The 19,544-nt window shown below is 46.9% G+C and overlaps 1 protein-coding gene across 1 annotated transcript in view; it reads left to right on the top strand.

Moving 5' to 3' along the window:
* Window positions 1-19,544, top strand: part of FA2H (fatty acid 2-hydroxylase) — a 53,720-nt gene that overhangs the window by 15,541 nt on the left and 18,635 nt on the right. Inside the window, exon 2 of the mRNA XM_007940361.2 lies at window positions 15,941-16,033. Within this exon, the coding sequence (XP_007938552.1) occupies window positions 15,941-16,033 (93 nt within the window). The remainder of the gene's footprint in view (window positions 1-15,940; window positions 16,034-19,544) is intronic.

Below are 19,544 nucleotides of genomic sequence, written 5' to 3'. Positions count from 1 at the left end.
ATTTACTTTGGATACTTCCTTGGCTGGGTTGGTTTCTGGGTTATATCATCATGTGTGTTAATGGTCAGTTGTTGTTGGCTGTTGTTGCTTCTCTGTCCAAAGGGCTCCTTTTAGCAACTCTTGTAAGGTTGGTCTGGTTTTAACAAATTCCCTTAGATTCTGCTTATCTGGAAATGTCCTAATTTCACCATCATATTTGAGGGACAATTTTGCTGAGTACATAACTTGGTTGGAAATTTTTCTCTTTCAGTGTTTTATATATACCATCCCATTGTCTTCTTGCCTGCCTGATTTCTGCCAAGAAATCCAAGCTTAGTCTTATTGGTTGCCCCTTGTAGGTAACTTTTTGTTTTTCCCATGCTGCTCTCACGATTCTTTGTCTTTGGTTTTGGGAAGTTTGATGATGGTATGTCTGGGTGATTTTCTTTTGGGGTCTATCCTGTTTTGGGTTCACTGGACTTCCTGAATGGATACATTCTCATCTTTCATCATACCAGAAAAATTCTCTTCCAACAAATGTTTGACAATTTTCTCTGTGGTTTTATTTTTCTCTTCCTGTTCTGGAATTCTGATTATATGTAGGTTATTCCTTTTGATGGTATCCCACATAAACCTTTGGCTGTCTTCATTTTGTTTTGATCTTTTTTCTGATTTGTCCCTTTCCAAAGAAGTGTTCAGGTATTTACCTTCAATCTGCCTAATTCTGTCTTTTATTGATTCAGTTCTGTTCCTTTGCCCGTTCAATGTCTTATCTATTTCTGAAAATTTAGTATTAATCTTCTGGATTTCTGTGTGTAGAATTTGTATCATTTCTAATTTTTCATTTATTTTGTCATTTTATTCTTGTATTGTCTTTTGAAATTGTTCTAGGGTTTTTTCTGTGTTTTCCTTGATCTGTCTCTCAATTTGTTGAAGATACCTAAATATAATTCTTTTGAATTCCTTATCAGGGAGTTCCAATGCTGCATCTTCCTCAGGGACGTGTTTTGGGTCTGTATCCTGGTACACTGTTTCTCCTGCTTTATCTTGCTTCTTTGTGTGGACTGTGATGCTCTGTTGTCTCTGAGGCATTGTGGTGTTTTTGTGTTTATATTTAATTGGTGATTGTATGTTGGAGTGACTTGCCCATGATTTTAATTTGTTTTGTTTGTATGTTATTTACGCAAACAGGGTACTGTGCTCCTTTATTTGCTAGTTGACAGCACTTACACACTCACCACCTCTCTCCTTTCCTGTTGTCAGCCTCTCGTATGTCCCTGCTGACCTTGGCAAGCAGAGCCTATTCTTAGGTCCCTGGAATCTGAATGAGAATGCTATCACTTTAAAATCCAAAATGGTTGCCTCTTGTAAAGATTCAAAATGGCTGCACCCTTGGTCACTTTAAATATCTAAAACGGCCGCCACATGTGAACAATCAAAATAGCTGTGCCCTCCGGACCACGGAAAGTCAACAGCTCAAATTGACTCCCTCCTTGTTGTTTCCCTTCCTAGTCATAGGCCACCAGTGCAGTCAGTTGTCCCTGCAGCCCTTGGTGATCAGGCTGATCTCAGGTCAATTCTCAGGTCCCAACACCACTTGGAAATATTCAGGCTGTTGGTCCCGTCAGAGTAGCTGACAGTCCGCAGCTCCAACTGTCTGTGTACTCACTGTTTTCATTCAGGTTTTTCCACTGTTGTTGTTACGTGCCATCAAGTCGGACCCAACTCATAGCGACCCCTCCTTGGGTTTCCAAGGCAGTATCACTACGGAAGTAGATTGCCCCATCTTCCTTCCGAGGAGTGGCTGGTGGGTTTGAACTGCCAGCCTTCTGGTTAGCAGTCAAGTGCCTTAGGCACTACACTACCACAGCTCTCAGTTTTTCCACTAGTTGGTGCCTAATCCACTTCTTCACAGTTCCTTTCAAAGCTCAGGGCTCCAGGATTATCCTTTGTATGTCAGTCATATGGTTTTTCTTTTCTTTGTTGAAGAGGGTCTGTGTCGCTTGTCTGCATATTCCTCCATCTTACTGGAAGTTGATTTTTTTTTTTCTTTTAAAGAGGGAGGCAAATAAATTTAACATAGATTTAGTGATTGCCTCTAAGGATGTGCTCTCATAATTGCAGGTTCAGTGTTGGTATATACAAGCCACTTTAGGATTGCTTTTAAAAAGTACAGTAAAATGTGAATGGTAGAATTGAGCTAGTGGGGACACAGGCATCCATGGAGACAGTCTGTAAGCTCTGCTACATGTTTTTCACAATAAAATGTTGAGAAAAGTACTCAGTAGTTACACTGTGGAAATCACACATGGATAAGTTTGCGTAAAACCAAAAACCCGTTGCCGCTGAGCCAATTCCAATTCATAGGGACCCTACAGGAAGGACAGAGTTAGAACTGCTCCAGATGGTCTCCAAAGCTGTAAATCTTTTTGGAAGAAGACTGCCTCATCTTTGTTCTGCAGAGTGGTTGGTGGATTTGAACCAGCAACGTTTTGATTAGCAGCCAAATGCTTTAACCACTGTGCCACCAGAGCCCTTAAACTCTCATGGGATGAGTGCAAAGAAACCAAACAAAATAATTGTGCCTGAATAGTGACTTGCAGCAAAGAATCACACTTCCAATAGTGTCACTAAAGAACTTTTGTTACTCAGACAACTTAGATGGAAATTAATATGGTGTGCACTAGAGAACTGTGTTAAATTTGACAAAAATGGCCCCAGTAGTGACACAGATTCTGATGTTGAAGACATGTATGAAAAGTTTGATGTTTCACTTGAGTGGGAGGAAAATATAAAACACATGTAAATAGCCAAAAGGTGGAAACAACTCAAGTGACCATAAATAGAACAATGATAGACAAAATGTGATATATCCCTACAACACAAAGTTATTTAGCCATGAAGGGAAATGAAGTTCTAATACAAGCTACGAACTACATGGATGATTACTGAATACAGACTGCAATATGGTTGAACTTTGAAAACATAATGAGTGAAATAAGTCAGAAACAGAGACCAGGCTTAGAGGGTCTAGACTTGTGTTCTGAAACTAACCATGCCACCAGTGTAAGTCAACCAGCCTCCTGAATTTCAACCAGCTCAACTATGAATGGGAGGAGCCTGCATGGCCAGGCAGCAGGAGAGAGAGGGGCTTTAATCAGTCAGAAGGGAGGAGGGGGAGGTGTAAGGCAGGTTGTTGTGATTGTTGTTGTTTTGTTGTATAAAGATCAGTGATGTTTATTTTATTGTTCTCTGTAACATCATTTGCCATTTTGTAAATAACAGAACAGCCATTAGTTTTTCTTTATAGATTACAAAAGGCAACCTTTTTCTTTTGATTTGCTTAATTTTATTTTCCTGGAAACATATCCAATTCGTATACAGGTTCAGATTTTTTTTTAGGAAGTGGCCCATACTATCCTTGCATTATCTTTTTAAAAAAACTTGTGGTTTGGGTGAAAGCTGGCAGAGCAGATTGGTCCTCCATTCTACAGTTCACACGCATTTTGCCTCGTGACATTGACTGCAATCCCTGCCGTGTAACTGCAGTGCTCTGCTCCTTGCTCCCTGTGTTGACTGTTTTCAAGCGCTGCCCTTTTGCTCTTGCAGGATTGATTGTTTTAAGGAGTGTGTCCCTCCCTGGAGTTATTGTTCACCACACAGGCCTATCTATCTTTCTGCTGAAAGTTGACCAATAGGGGTGAGTTCAGTTCCAGGCTGAAGGCTGACGAAGGGCCCCAGTCTCATCGGGAGTTCCTACAGTCTCTGTCAGACCAGTAAGCCTGATCTTGCATTATCTTTTTAATGTCTACACAGCCTGAAGTGATTTTTTTTATTCCTGAGAGTAAGCATGTTTGCGGTCTCTCTCGGTCATGCTTGGAGGATATCAATTTGTCTTCTACTTTTTTTTTTTTTTTTAATATAAGCAAATTCTTAATTTGCTAATTTTCTCCATTATGTATTTCTGTTCCATTTCATTGGTACATGCTTTTATATTTGCTGGGTTATTTTTTTGAATTATTTTTTTCCAGTCTTCCTGAGGAAAAAAGCTTATGTGGTTGGTTTAACCCTATGCATTTAAAGCTATAGATTTCCCTCTAAGCAAAACTTTAACTACACTCCATAAGTTCTGATGCACTGCATTTTTATTATCTTTGAGTTTATAGTATTTTTCAGTTACCATGGTAATTTTCTGTTTTGATCCTAAAAGGCAAATTAAGGAACATTGTGTCTGGAATAGTGGTATGTGAGGTTATTTGTAAATTAATGGTCTTACTTCTCCAAAACACAGAAAGTCCTTACAGGTTGAAGAGTTAGGTGGTAGATCTGAAATTTGTTTCTTTAGAGTAGTTGGGGGAGTAAGGAAATCGTGTATGGCTTCTGTGCATTTTTTGTGGGTAGCGCATTCTGCAAGCCAACCTGAGGTGCCTTGAGGTCTCAGTTCAAGTCTAAGGTACAGTCGTGATCCCAGCAAATCTACAAAGAGAGAAGTTTTAAGGAACTCTTTTCCTGCAAGCTGCTGAAGCTGCTCCTCAGCTGAAACTCAAGCCCCACCCACCCTACGCCCCACCCATCCTACTGCTGTAGCCCTAGGAAGGTATTGTAAGGAGGCACCAGGGGTGAGCCTCAGAGCACTCCCCTAGTTGGACCTCATCCAAGTTAGGCATTCCCCCGTGCTCCCAACAGGGCAGTTTCCCCACGGGTGTCTCCAAATCCCTGAGTCAGGCATTCATTGGAGGAAGCTACTCATCCTCTCAACTCTTCAGAATGATGCTCTAGACTGAGGCTGGAGAGGGGCCACATGGAAGGCTATGGTCCAGGGCAGGATTTGGTAGAAAATTCAGCTGACAGTTTTAAAACTCGGGGGAGGGCCTTGGGGAATTGTGGGTAATCTTTTAGGATTTTCAAACCCCTGACCCCCTTTTTTCCATGTCCTGGGTGGTCCACGTGTGCTTGCTTCTGTTTCGATGATGTCATCTGAGGGAGCTCATTCCAGGAATAGAAACAGTGCCAAGTCATCAGGAGCTGAAATCCAGGACCTAGGAGGCCAAGGCAGTATTCCTGTCCATCTCCCCACATCTCCTGTGCAGGAGGAATTAGATGGACCCCTGTCAGCACAGTTGGGTTGGGTCCCCCTCCTCCTACCAAGAGTGACCGGATAGTGGCCAGCAGGATAGTGTTCTGCAGTGGCTCTGGGGAGGAGGAAGCATGGGCTTGCTTTTGGGTTCTGGGGCTTGTCACTTGCCAGGTGTGGTTCCCTAGGGTGGGGCCTCGCCCCTCAAAGGGTGGCCTGAGTCAGGCCTGGCAGGGCCTGGCTTCTAATGGGAAGCTGGCAATGCAGAGGGGGGCGTGGCAGACATGGAGGCAGGCAGGTCTACTGCCTTCATTGTACCAGTTCCAAGGAGGCTGCTCCCTGGAGGCCACAGGTGTGTAACACAAAAGACTTCTCCCCGAAGAAGCATCTGGGCGAAGGCCTTCTTACGGACCCATAGGAGGCAGGTTGCTGATGTACCTGCGACAAGCCCTGACACCATAGTCTTCCTCCTTGGGCCTGTCCCTTCCTACCTGCCCACACTGAGGCACCTGGAGCCCCTACCTTCCTCTGGGCCTCCATGGCGTCAGGGCAGCTGGACACAGGGCCTGGGATACCATCTCATTTCAGAAGAAGGGTTTTCAGGCAAGACCCAGGCTGTGGGATAAAAGGCCATCTGTCCGTCCAGCGGTGCCCAGCCCCAGCTTTCCCGAACAACATTCCTTTATGTGGCTCTCCCGCCTCCTGCAGCCCCCGCCCCTCAGCACACTGCCTCCTTTCACACCACCTCTATGGTTGACTTGTTTGTTTGCAGAGTGGAGTGCAGGCTTTCTGTTGTTCTCCTCTCTTCTCTCTCCCCATGCACCCTGCAAGCAAACCCTCTCTAGGGATGTCAGGGCCTGGGGCAATGAGGAGAGCTTGGGGCTAAGTAGAGACCAAGGTCAAGGGCTCAGGAGCACTCCTGTGAACGCTCCAAGAGGAGAGAGAATAAGGCATGAAGGATACTAGTAACAGCAGCCCTGGAATTGGGTTCTTACTACCAGTGATTGATTGAGAGACCTTGAATTAGTGACTTGGTCCCCCTTGCCTCAGTTTCCCCCACTGTTTCCTTCTGCTCTGTCAAGAAGAGTTGTGTTGGTATCACTGGGATCTGGACTGCATAGGTTTTAGGGTTATGATGCCCACAGTGGAAGCAGTAGGGCTCTCTCAGGAGCCACATGATATTAGGGAGAAGGTACAGAGTAGGCCAAGCTTGGCACTCAGTTCTCACTAAAGGGGGCTTGCTTTACTCTAGTATAGCCTGCCATCCCCCAGCACTTCCGTGTGGGGAAAACTGGGGAGTAACTTAACAGGCTTAAAAGAAGCGGAATAGGGCATCACTGGCTACTAGAGTGGTAATAGTAGGGCTAGGAAGGCATGTACGGGAATGCCTTTCCCCCCAGGACTAGCTGTGTGGACTGCCACCATGGGCCAGGGTAGGGAGGCTGTGATGACCACCAGACCCTGGCTTCAGCCTGCTGCTGCTGCTTCCTAAACATAAAATAAGATGTAGACTCTTGTGCACGTATCTACGTGCGTGTCTCACTTACTTGTCCTCTCTTCTGGTAGAACTCCCTCTCCCTGTGTCTTCATCACAGGGGAAAACTTGTTCAAGTCTGTACCCTGGGAAGGGAGACCCTGCAGGCATCCTTGGTGCATGGTCTGGACTCCACCATGACCTTCATGGAATTTGTCTCCTTTCTAGACTCACAAGTGGAAGCAAGCCAGTGGATATCGTGTCCACCACTCACTTCTGCTCCCCTCCTATCCCACTTCCCCATGAGACTCCAGACTGGGGTGGGGAGGAGGCCCAGTGTCACCCTTCATTGAGCCTGGCTGGGGCTCCAGTTCCCTGGTGCCAGCCAGTCCTCTGCCCCACCCAGTGCCTGGGTCTAGCCAGGTTCCCTGTGTGGATTCCCTGTCCTGAGGACTGTGGGTAGAACTAAACCCTCCTCTCGCCCTACCCCTGCCCATCCTGGGCTCCTACTCCGTGGATCTATTGTGGGGTAGGAGGCCTGAGCTCACCCAGAGGTTTCACACTCTGGACCAAGGCTGGGTTTGTACTCAGACATGTCAATTGCCCACATTGTTTGTTTATTTGTTTTAAATGTGAGTCATATTTTAAAACCTGGAGACTTGACATAAAACCCCTTTTCTAGCTTTTCTTAAAAATCACAAGATCTGACAGTACTGAGTCCAGTCCTCACATGACTTGGTCCTAAGTTAGGACTGCCTCCATATGACAGGCATGACCACTCAGGTTAACTGCAGTCCACTCCATTCCTTATTGCCTCCCTGATATCAAGATCAAGTGACAGGAATGGATAACCAAACTTTGGTACATTCACACAATGGAATACTATGCAACGCTAAAGAATAATGTAGAATCTGCAGAACACCGCATAACGTGGATGAACTTGGAGGACATTATGCTGAGCGAAATAAGTCAGTCACAAAAGGACAAATATTGTATTAGTCCGTTATTGTAAAAGTTAAGGAAATGTTTATATATTGGAGGACATTTTCTTTGTTGGTTACCAGGGGTGGGAGGGAAGGGGAGGGAATGCTGTTAGATAGATAGAGATAAATATTGATTTGGGTGAAGAGAAGGGCAATGTACCAAATGTGAGTGACCAATATGGCAGCATTGAGGATGAGAAAGACAGAGAGAGTTACATGGGCAGTACAAACAACAAATATGAACCCCTTTGTAAATACAATACTGAGTTGTTAATGAAAGCAAATATGGGTATAGGGACGGATAGATGGGTGAACAAGCTAAACAATTATGTATGTCTAAATGGAGAGTGTATCCAAGATCATATACAGGGTTGGCAGAAAATGGGCCTCTCGAAGAGTATGAAGGGATGGACACTGGGAGGAGGTAACTATGGGGAGGAAGTGGGAGGGGAGCTGCTGCATTGTAAATTTTGGTCAATGACATGAGACAAAGTATATGTGAACTGCTGTATGAAAAGTGCATTTACTCTGTAAATCTTCACCCAAATCCTAATAATAAATAAATAAATAAATAAAAAAGATCAAGTGACAATGACCTTGATTACTGCACTTGGGTTCTGATATTTCTTTTTTTTTTCCTAATGTCTCTAGCAAAGGGGTGCTATATTTTTTAAGGGAAATTAGCATGCATCTTTATTTGTGGACATGAATATTCCTATATGTATAATATGCAGACAAAATGGGTCTTTTTTATGAGACCATCCCCTGCCTTGTTCACTCATTGATGTCACCTTCCTAACCTCTGAGAACAGAGCTGGAACTCTCAGTGCCCTTGGCAGAGAGAAGTGACTTTCTTTTGCAGTAACCAAGTCCTCAGATCACATAGCCTGTTGGTTCTGAGCCTGATCTAGAGCTGTGTCCCTTAGCCTAGAACTCAGTCTTAGAGTATCATGGTAGATAGCTGGCCTTTTATTCTTCCCCATCCCAAGCTGGCCCCTACAGGCTGACTCTCTAGAGACAGGTGTTCTTGGCAAACTGGCTGGGAAGCTCAGGGGGCTGACAGGGAACAATTCTGGACTCCTGTGGAAGTTTGTTCTGAGGGTGCTGGACTCAGTGTGAAAGAGATGGGCAGGGGAGGGAAACTAGTAGAAAGGGCAGTGGTGGCCCAAAGACAGCTTGGGATGACCTGAGATGAAATAATACTTCATGACCTGCCAAGAGTCAGCACTGTGCTGGGAGAAGCTAGGGTTGGCACAGCTGTCTTGCTGGCTTCTTTCCCATGAAGTCCCAGACTGACTAGAGGGGTCTCACTAGTTGCTGTTGAGCTGATCCCAACTCATGGTAACCCCATGTATGTCAGAGAACTGTGTTCCACAAGGTTTTCTTTTCTTTGGTTTTATTTCTTTATGTTGCTATTGTTGAGAATATACACAGCAAAACATATACCAATTCTATTTTCTACACATACAATTCAGTGACACTAAGTACATTCTTCGAGTTGTACAACTATTCTCAGCCTCCTTCTGAGTTGTTTTTCCATACTTAACATAAACTCACTGACCCCTAAGGTTCCTATCTAATCTTACAAGTTACTGTTGTCAACTTGATCCTATACCATTATTAAAAGAGCACAGTCCTCAAGGCAGACCTTCTTAACTAGTTAAGCTAATCTATTGTTTGCTTTTAAGAAGACTTCAGGGGATATTTTGGTACAAGGTGTAAAGGTGATCTCAGGGCAGTAGTTTCAGAAGTTCCTCCAGCCCCCCTGGCTCCAGAATCCATAGGGCTTCCAATGACTGATATTTTGGACGTAGAGTCTCAGGACTGTCTTTTTGAGGAGCTGCCGGGTGGACTCAAACCTCCAACCTTTTGATTAGCAGCTGAGCTAATGCTACCCAGAGGCCTGGTAGAGTCTCAGAACAGGTTACCCTCCTCACCCACTGCCGTAATGCTCAGCATGGCCCGGGGCTCTTGGCTCTGATTGCTCTAGCTGTTCTCCTTAATGGAGAACTTTATTTACCCTTTCCTCTCGCCTGACCTTCTCTCTACTGTAGACACAGGCTGTGGAGGACATGGAGGATGGCTCTGTTCCTGCCCACTCTGCCCACATTTTGGTGGCCTCTCCAGCCCTGGGCCGCCAGAGCTTAAACAGGCCACCCATCTACCTATCGTGTAGGATGTAGGCATTCAACCAGTATGTGAGTACTGACCCTGTGCTGGGTACTGGGGACCTAGCAGTGAACAAGACAAGCAGAGCCCCTATCCTCGTGAAGCTTACATCCAAGCTTGAGAGGCAACCAACAAGTGACTGTCTAAGGAGAGCAAGATGCTTTCAGCCCTGGGCACCACCCTGCTGAGACTCACCGGGCTCCTCACCACACAGCCATGGCCCTGACCACAAACGTGTTCTAGCCTCGACTCCTGCTTGCCTTCCCGAGGTGGAGACCTCAGGAGGGGCCAGAATATGAGGGGTTTGGTCTTCAGAACCATTCTTGTAGCCTTAGGACAGCTTTGTGTCCCTTAGGTGGACCAACACAAGTGACAGTTGGGTTGGACAACCCTGTCAAGCCCCACTCAGTCATCTTGTGTAAGCCAGTATAAGTCTGAGGACAAAATTACTCACTTCCTTTCAAATGCTAAAATGGATGCAATCCCATGGCATCACGCAGAACAATTTCCAAATATTTGAAAAGAGCACTTTTCAGATGCTTTTGGTTTTTAAACTCCCTTTGGCTTGCTTCTAGGAGAATCGCTGAAATAATGCATTGTGGAAATTTCCAGAAAACTTTTTTTTTTAAGTCTTCTGAAGTTTGGGTTGTACCCTAGTGCCCAGGAATGACCTTTACACATTTCTGATTCCTGGATGGTGTTTGTGGAATTCAAGGGTGAGCCCAGCTCAACTATAAAATAAACATGGAGCATGGAAGTCTGGAAAACACGGCCCAGATCAGTGTGCCGGTGCCACAGCTCCTAGCAGTTCCTGGGCAACACCCCCGAAGAGGTTCAGATGGGAGCAGTCCCTTGAGTGAGAACAGGGGACCCTCTTCAGGGAGGGTCTTTGTCTTGTCTACATGTGGAGAAAGTTTTTAAACCTTCTGACGTTTCACTGCTAGACCCAAGGAAAACAGTCAATGAAAGACACTCTGGAGGATTTCATTGTGTCACCCTGAAGCTTATACCTCAAGCTGTTTCTGCTGCTAAACTTGTCCATGTGATGGTTGTCCTTGGAGTCTCCTTGCATGTTGGAGGTGTGTGAAGTCTTATGATAATAACCTGGGCTTCTGCCATGGAGGGGTGTGGTCCTGGTGAGGTCACCCAGAGAATACCTTGCTTATAAGGTCAGTCTGGGAATTTGTCAAAAGCCATATTACTCAGGACATTCTTCCTCGGTGGCCTCAAGACCTTTAAGTTGTGATAAAGCTGGGGCAGGAAAAGGAAGAAGGGGGAGAAGGAAATTGTAACTTCTTGAGGCATCTTTGGACTTGTGTTAAAAGGAAAGTTCTTTCTCTTCCTCTTTCCCTTCCCCTCTGTCCCCCTTCTCAGCATCCTCCATGGGGAGTGGTGCCCAGTGTTAGTTCTCAAAATGAAACTAGTTCATGATCCAAGAGAACCTTCTTGGGAGAATTCCTAACTGTTCCATGCTGGCCACATAAGCCATACTCTTCTACTTCCCTCATTGTACCCAGAATATTTCAAGTTAATGAAAAAGATTTGGGAGTGTGCTTTCCATTTTCAGCCAACATATCTCTGTGAAACTGGATTTCTAGTAATTTTTGAAATGAAATCTTAGATCAAGTGAATATTTGATCAATTTCCTGTTGCATGTCAGTTATAGAGCCCCATATCAACAAACTTGAACCAAGAAAGTAGTTATGCACAATTCTTGCTTATAAAACATAGCTGTATGTTATAATTTTTCTACATGAATAAATATTTTTAAATAAAATCTAGCTTCTTTAAATGCCAGTATAAATTTGCCAACTGGCTTTCATTGGGAAGAAGTGCCTTTATTCTGAAATCACGTATTCCCTTCATATTTGGCATTAAATGTTCCTTTCTTTTATTAAGTGATGCTGATGATTATATATATATATATATATATATATATATATGCATTTTTAGATGCAATGATTATTTTTATTTCATTTTTCCTGTATTTTATGTAATAAAAATGGTGTAATTTAATTACCATCTATTGGTGGTGTAGTGCCTTAGGCATCTGACTGCTAACCAGAAGGCTGACGGTTCAAACCCACCAGCCACTCCTCAGAAGGAAGGTTAGGCAATCTACTTCCGTAGTGATACTGCCTCAGAAACCCAAGGAGGAGTCGCTATGAGTCGGATCCAACTCGATGGCAGTGGGTTTGTTTTTGGTTTTTATTGAAAATTATCATGAAATAAATGAAGCTATACAAATAATACATCTTTCTGCCTCTAGATATCAAAGAAAAATCTATCATGATGGTAATTTTTTAAAAATATCTTTCTTAGGCAAAATAAAATGTTGGCAATCCGATAGTAATATCTGTGTACTTTTAGTTTTGCTTGTGTATGTCTTGTGTACTTGTCCAAAGAACACTGGGCTCTATGGTGAGACTGTTCGAATTTTGACCCTCATAGCTGGGCATGTCCTATCCAGCTCAGAATGCCATTTTGAGGTGGCATATTTGGTGTCCTGGGCCACCCCTCTCAGTCAGAGGGCTATGTTTACTCTTACACCAGGTGCTAAGCATATGTGCCTACCACATCTATTTCCTACTTCCAAAGAGCATGAGCCCTGCTGAGTTTCAGGGTTCTGTCCTCAGTGACCAACCATACCACCACCACACTGTGGCTGTGGGCCTTGGCTACTTTGTGAAGAAATGTGGTCTACTGAGGCAGTATTGGCAAGAGCCCTTGCCAGGCACCATGGAAAACAGGAAATAGGAGTCCATAATGTCTTGCCTTAATAGAATCTATAATACCATTGGACAATTAAGATAATTGCCCAAACTTGTGAAAATAAGAGGCAGGTAATTCCATCTGAGGCAGTGGGACACATAGAAAGCCTGATTTTACAAAAGTCTGAAATGAAGAAATCATTTCTGGCTCGAATGGTTTGGGAAGAGGAGCTCGATGGTGAAGTGAATGTTCTGGAGTCCAGCTGCTAGATTCAGGTCCTGACTTCATCCCTCCGCAGCTGGGGGACTGCTCCATTCCTTGGTTCTCCCATTTGTCAAGTGACTACCTCATACGATTGTCAGGAGGATTGAAAGTTAATGGGCACAGAATTAGGATTCATGAAATAGTAACCTCTGTCACCATCCTGGACAGGATAACATTTGAGCAGGAAAACGCAAGGTATGATTGGACATGGCAAGTCATTCCTTTGGCTAGAGGGAAAAATTGGAGTTAATCCAAGAGAGTAACGGGGGGTGGCTCTTGTTAGCCGCCATCAGAACGAAACACTGCTGGTCCTGCGCCATCTTAACAGCTGTTGCCATGTCTGAACACACTGTTGCAGACACAATGGCAATCCATTTCACTGGGGGGCCCCTTTTCTCCTTCTCAGTGACCCTCTACTTTACCAAGCATGATACCCTTCTCCAGGGAGTGGTCACTTCTGATAACGTGTTCAAAGTGTGTGAAACGAAATCTCACCATCCTCGCTTCCAAGGAGCACTCTGGCTGTACTTCTTACAACACAGGTTTGGCTGTTCTTCTGGCAGTCCATGGTATATTCAATATTTGTCAGCAACACCATAATTCAAATGTATCAATTCCTCATTGGTCTACCTTATTTAGCACCCAGCTTCCACATGCATATGAAGTAATTGAAAATACCATGGCTTAGGTCAGCTACTCTCTAATCCTCAAAGTGACATCTTGGCTTTTTAATACTTGAAAGTCTTTTGCAGCAGATTTGCCCAGTGTAATACGACATCTGATTGCTTGACTGCTGCTTCCGTGGGTGTTGATTGTGGATCTAAGTAAAATGAAAGGTTTGACAACTTCAATCTTTTCTCCATTTATTGTGATGTTGCTTGTTGGTCCAGTTGTGCAGATCTTTGTTTGCTTTATGTTGAAGCCTAATCCATACTGATGACTGTAGTCTGTGATCTTCATCTGTAAGTGCTTCAAGTCTTCTTCACTTTCAGCAAGCAAGACTGTATCATCTGCATATTGTAGATTGTTGATGAATCCTCCTCTAATCCTGATGCCATTGTTCTTCATATAATGCAGCTTCTCAGATTATTTGCTCAGCATACAAATTGAATAAGTATGGTGAAAGGACATAACCCTGTGTTTTGGTTACCTAGTGCCACTCTAACAGAAATACCACAAATGGGATGGCTTTAACAAACAGGAGTTTATTCTTACAGTTTTTGGAGGCTAGAAGTTATGTATGCTTTGTTTGGGTTATGTATGTTTTTTTTTCCCCAGAAAATGTCCAAGTTCAAAGTGCCAGCCTCTAGGGGCTGGGTCAAAGCCCCTTACCTTGGATTTCAGCTCTGTCTTTTGCTCCTGGCCCACTGAAGCTAGAGGCATTTCTTCTCTCAGACAGCAGCTGGCTGCTGAGGCTGACAAACCCAAGGTTAATAAGTTAAAAGGCACAGTCCTGGTATCACCAAACAACATGGCAGGCCATAAATTCAAGTCCAGGAAAAGGTCCCAAGATCAGCAGGGCATGGTAAGCTGTTGAACAACAACTTGGCTACATATAGGGTTCAAGCGTGCCAAAAAGCTAGAGACCTTCCCTGCTTTCTGTATACTGGAAGCAGATCTCCAATAGATTCCATCATGGAGTTAACTACTGATCTCACCATGGGGGATAACTACATCCAGCTGCCCAGCCAGTCAACCAAGCCCAGCCAAGTTGACAACAAACTTAACAACCACCCTGACACACAGCCCCTCCTGATTTTAAATCATGCCATATTCCCTTGTTCTGTTTGAACAACAGCCTCTTGGTCTATGTACAGCTCCTCATGAGCACAATCAAGTGTTCTGGAATTCCCATTCTTTGCAGTGTTATCCATAATTTGTTGTGATCCACATAATCAGATGTCTTTGTATAGTCAATAAAACACAGGTAAACATCTTTCTGTTACTCTCTGCTTTGAGCTAAGATCCATCTGACATCAGCAGTGACATCCCTCGTGTCAAGTCTTCTTCTGAATCCAGCTTGCATTTCTGGAAGTTCTCTGTCAGTATTCTGTGGCAAATGTTTTTCAATTATCTTTAGCAAAATTTTACTGGCATGTGATATTAATATTGTTCAGTCATTTTCGCATTCTGTTGTTCTACCACTGGTCTGTTAGTTTGTCGTACTGTAGTGGCTTGTGTGTTGCTGTGAGGCTGGAGGCTATGCCACTGATATTTCGAATACCAATAGGCTCACCCAGGATGGACAGGTTTTATTTGGATTGTGTATATTTTTTCCCCAGAAAATGTCAATTTGGTCACTGCACTATCAGTTTCTCTTGGGTTTATCTGGAAGCAAAAACTTAAGAGTTTAACAACAGAAATCCCAAATAGCTGCTCACATAGTTTCCTCAGCTCAGCTTCCAAGACCCATCCATGGCCACCCAGCACCATGGGTTTTCTGAGTCACACAGGTACTCAGTAGGCAGGCCCCACTGGCGAGGACTCTCCCCACCCTTCGTACAGGGAAGCATGAGTTTGACTTACGTGCTGGCCTTCTCTCCCTGGCCTCACCCCATGTGACGACAGAGCAGCTCGGCCTGTGTGATTTTCCCAGCACATTCCATTTCTTTCTGACTTTACCGCTTTGCCAGTTTGCTTTAACCTTGAGCCCACTTGGGTACTCTTGTGCCGGTTCTGCCCCATGTATGGTTGTTGAGCCAGACATGGGATGGTCGGAGGGACCATCTCCCTTTCTCGCTGCTTCTTTCTTATTGGCAGGTCGAGGCCCCAGCCTGTGACCCCGGGGCTCTATTGAATTAATCAGGGAGTGGACAGGCACATAGTCACTGGGTGTGACACAGTGAGCCCCGCCAGGTGCCCTGGGTGCTGCCCTGTGACTCCTTCTGCCTGGCACCAGCCAGAAGGGGCTGAGACCAGCAGGGACTCCTTTCCCAGAACATCCCCACTAACTGCTCTCCTGCTCCTATACCCTCTCGCCCAGCTTCATGGCTCGCCTAGATCTTTCTGCCACTGCCTAGATCTTTCTGCCACTTTGGTTTTGGCAGAAATCTTTTTTTAAGGGAGAAGAAAAGTACAGAGAACAATGCCACCCACATCAGTATCTGTCTCTTTTCAAAAGTGTTCAGTGTCCTTGATTTCTACCCACCCTGCCCCACCCCGTGGGCTTGTCCCCCCCTTGGCTTCCTCATTCCTGGAGTGGGGGTGGGGGGTGAGGCTTAGCTCCTCATCCACACACACACACACTGTAAAGTAATCACTTCGTTGCATCTGTTCTCTTTCCAGGGTTCCATGGAGAATGGGGCTGTGACCTCTGTGGAGACTCAGAAGGCAGACCCTGAGATCGAACCAAGGTTGAAAGAGGTGGATTGGGAGAAGGTAGTTGGCACAGAATGGAGTGGGGGGCTGCCAGGGCGAGGAGAGGGGCTGTGGTGCCCAAAGTTAAAGCATTCATAATATGTGCCCAGGGAAGATGAGGAAGGTGAAGCAGGTGGCTGCAGCCCACAAACATGGCCTGGACAGCACAGCCAAACAGGAGGCTGCAGTGAGTATGTCTGTGGAAAACACAGACAAATGCAGAAGACAAAGCCTCTGTCTGTTTAGGGTCAGGCCCCGGGTACCCCTGGAGAAGAAGAGATCTCCCACCAGGACCTCTGAAGTTGGGGAAGGTGACGGGGTCGGCAGGCCCATACAGCCCCGGCTTGCCTAATGCAGGATGTGGAGCTGCCCCAAGCATCAGCCTGGAGAATCACCTCTGGTCCAGAGTGTGGGAGCCTGTGAGGCCCCTGGAGAGAGTGCTGGAGCCCTGGGCAATGTTTGGGGAGAGGCAAAGGGTTCTGCAGTGCTGCTACACGCTAGCTTGCCTTGCAGTCGTAAAGCAGACTCCATTTGTTCATTAAGTGAGCCCTAGAGGAGCTGAGGGGCCACAGGTGGAAATGCAGCCACTCAGTGGGGACCTGGGTAGGAGTGGCAATTGCCAGGGATACTGGAGTGAGCAAGGCCTGGAGGTCATTTACCTCCAACTGGGGTCACAGGACTGCCCTACTGTCATATTGCCATTTCCTTTGGGGTAGCCTTGGAGTGTGTGTGTCCATAAATGCCCAGCCTGGGTGTTCTCTGTTGCGCCTGTGCAAGATACCTGGGACACTGAGGGCCATAGGACAAGACCTGCATTCAGGGAGCTGATTGTTTACTGGACCCCTTTGGCCAGGACTCCTGGGGCCCAGACCTCAGGAACCTGAAGATGGCACCTGTCACATGATGACTGACATCACCCCTGGAAGAGCCTGGAACCCATGGCAGAGGACACATCTGGGTGCCGACTGGAGAGGCTGGGTGAAGCACCCCATGTCCGATCCCCATCAGAGCAGACATATCACATCCTTACCCACCAGCTGGCAGCCAGAAGAAAGAAAGGTGAAGTTCAGCCTCCAGATAACCAAAAGTGGAAAAGGCCAGAGAGAGGAAGGGTGTGCCTCCCAAAGGGCTCCCCAGAACCTAGACTTCCCTTGGGCTCGGCTGCAGTTGCTCACTGCTGGGGTGGGGCATGGATATGCCCAGCCAGAGATCAAAGCAGGGGAATCTTGGCACAAATAGTAGACCGGAAGTCTCTGGGGACTTGGGCCTGCTCTGCACATGGGGTGAGGGGCAGCCAGCTTGAGTGGGACAAGGACCCCAAAAGCTGGTGAAGCCAGACATTGCCCGGGATAAGGAAGAGCTGTGTGAGGAGAAGAGGGCACTAGAGAATAAGCAGGGGGCAGACAGTGAGCTAGTGTGTCTCTGGCTGGGCTGTGAGTGGGCAGTGAATTGTACTGAAAATTCACTGAGAGGGCTCCTTGGCCTATGTGGGCTTGGCTGAGGGGTTGAATGTCAGATACAGCTGAGCTGGACTGATGAATTTGGGGCAACCACTGGGGAGAGTGGCAAGGGAAGAACCATCATTGCAGGGTGGACAGCTGTTCTAAGGCTGGCTGGGTACAAGCAGGTCCAACACTGCCGTCCCTGCTCTGGGGAAGGCTCTGCCCACAGGATCCTTGAGCTGCAGGTTCTGGGCTGACCCTCACCCTACCACTGCAGGAGGTTCAGAGCCCATGAAACACAGGGCCACCACAGGGGAGTTCCCAGACCCTGTCTGCCAGAGGGACCACACTCAAGACAAAGGGGGCACCTCTGCTCCGGGGCCTGCTCCCTGCAACCCATTCATCTTCCCTGCTGCTCTCTCTCACTCACACTTTCTCCTTCCACCTCTTTCCTTCCCCTGTGTCCCAGGTAGGGGTGTGTGTAAAGACCCAACCCACTCTGGCAGGTGCCCCCTCTGCACTGGGGCCCATGTGGGTCTGCCTCAGTCTGGAGCTGGGCTTCCCAGGGTAGCTGAATAGGGCTTTTCTTGCTTTCGTTTGTATTGTTGTTGTAACTTTCCTAAAAAGGCCTCCTCCTGTCTCATCTCCATCATGTGGTCAGTCTCCAGTCTCTTTGGGGACTCAGAGAGCACACAGCCCCTTGTCTCACTTGAGCCTCAGAGTAGCAAGGCCATTGGAACCCGCAGCATCTGTTTTTGACTCAGGCCAGGCCTGGGGGGGTCCATTGGGTCCTGACCTTGGGGAACCTGGGGAGAGACTCAGAGGGCAGTTGAATGGATTTCACACCTGCCCCAGGGGCAAAGGGACTTAAAAAGTTAACGAAATTAAAGGTTCCTGCTTCGCATGCAAGGTGAGCCCCTCTGAGTGCTGCTGAGGGCTCCACCAGGCCAGCCTGTCAGGGTAGATACTGGGAAAACTGGGGGAGACCGAGAGGTGGCATGGGGCAGAGGGGAGAAGGTTCTGAAAGGAGCAGAGAGGCACAGGCGAACCCTGGGAGAGGCGGAGTCTTAACTTCAGTCTCTGCATGAAATTCTCTTGGAACCGTTTCTAAATCATCCATTCCATCCTGGCTGGGCAGGAGCCAGGCTTCCCTGTGGGACAAGAAACCGGGTCGCAGCACGCAGCTCCCTGTGTTCCGGAACCCAGGCAGCCTGCGGCTCGCCCCAGTCCAGGTGCTGGATCTGCCGCTGCTCTTGGCTTCTGGGCACACCTGCACTGGAAAAGGTTTATAATTATCCTGATTGAACTGAAGAGGAAGAGCAATTAAGTCTCCTGCCCAAGTCCCTTTGCGGTTTGCTGCCTGCCGCTGCCGGTGGCTGAGCTGGTGATTACTGCTGAGCCCCTGCCCCTCCTGTTGGTCCCCTCCCACTGGCCCCTGTCTTCTTGACAGCTGGCCAGGACTAAGACCCCGAGCCCTGTAACTGGAAGGAAGACAGCAGAGAGGGGAGGTGGCCCCTGGCCCAGCTTCTTCCTCTTCCTGACCCTGCCCCAAGCCTCCATCTCCAGCAAGGGCGTGTCAGCCCTCCTTCTGGCCCAGTAGAATCAGCCAGCCAGGTGGGCCACAAAACAAAATGAGCTTTAGGCTCCCCACCAAACACACCTTTTAACATCGGACTGCTTCCAGGATCCCAGGGGCCTCGTGAAGGTGTGGATGTTGGCCACTTGGCCACGTAGGTGTAACCCTCTCAGGACCTCAGCAGGTCTCTGAGAACCCAGGGAAACGGCACCTGGATGAGAACAGAGGGCCCAGGAGCAGCTCCCCTCTGGGGGAGGACCAGCCTCTGGCTTGGCTTGCCCTGCTCTGGCCTCCTTTCTCTCCTCGAGCTGAGAGTAGGGGTCTGGAGTGCCCAGTTGCCTAGGAGGATCCCCAGGCACCTTCCCGAGGCTGTCCTGGAAGGGCCCAGGGTCTGTGGCCTCCTCCCAGCCTGTTCCCTGCCCAGAGACCCTGGGCCTCTTCATAACAGCTCAGCTATCCTCAGAAAATGCCCCCCCCTCCCCGCCGCCAGGGCTGAAGTCAGGCAGGTGAGTCT

Source organism: Orycteropus afer, unplaced genomic scaffold, assembly GCF_000298275.1.
Source record: "Orycteropus afer afer isolate SDZICR_OR568_19922 unplaced genomic scaffold, OryAfe1.0 scaffold00067, whole genome shotgun sequence".
Classification (NCBI taxonomy): domain Eukaryota; kingdom Metazoa; phylum Chordata; class Mammalia; order Tubulidentata; family Orycteropodidae; genus Orycteropus; species Orycteropus afer.
This window is presented reverse-complemented; position numbering and strand designations above follow the sequence as displayed.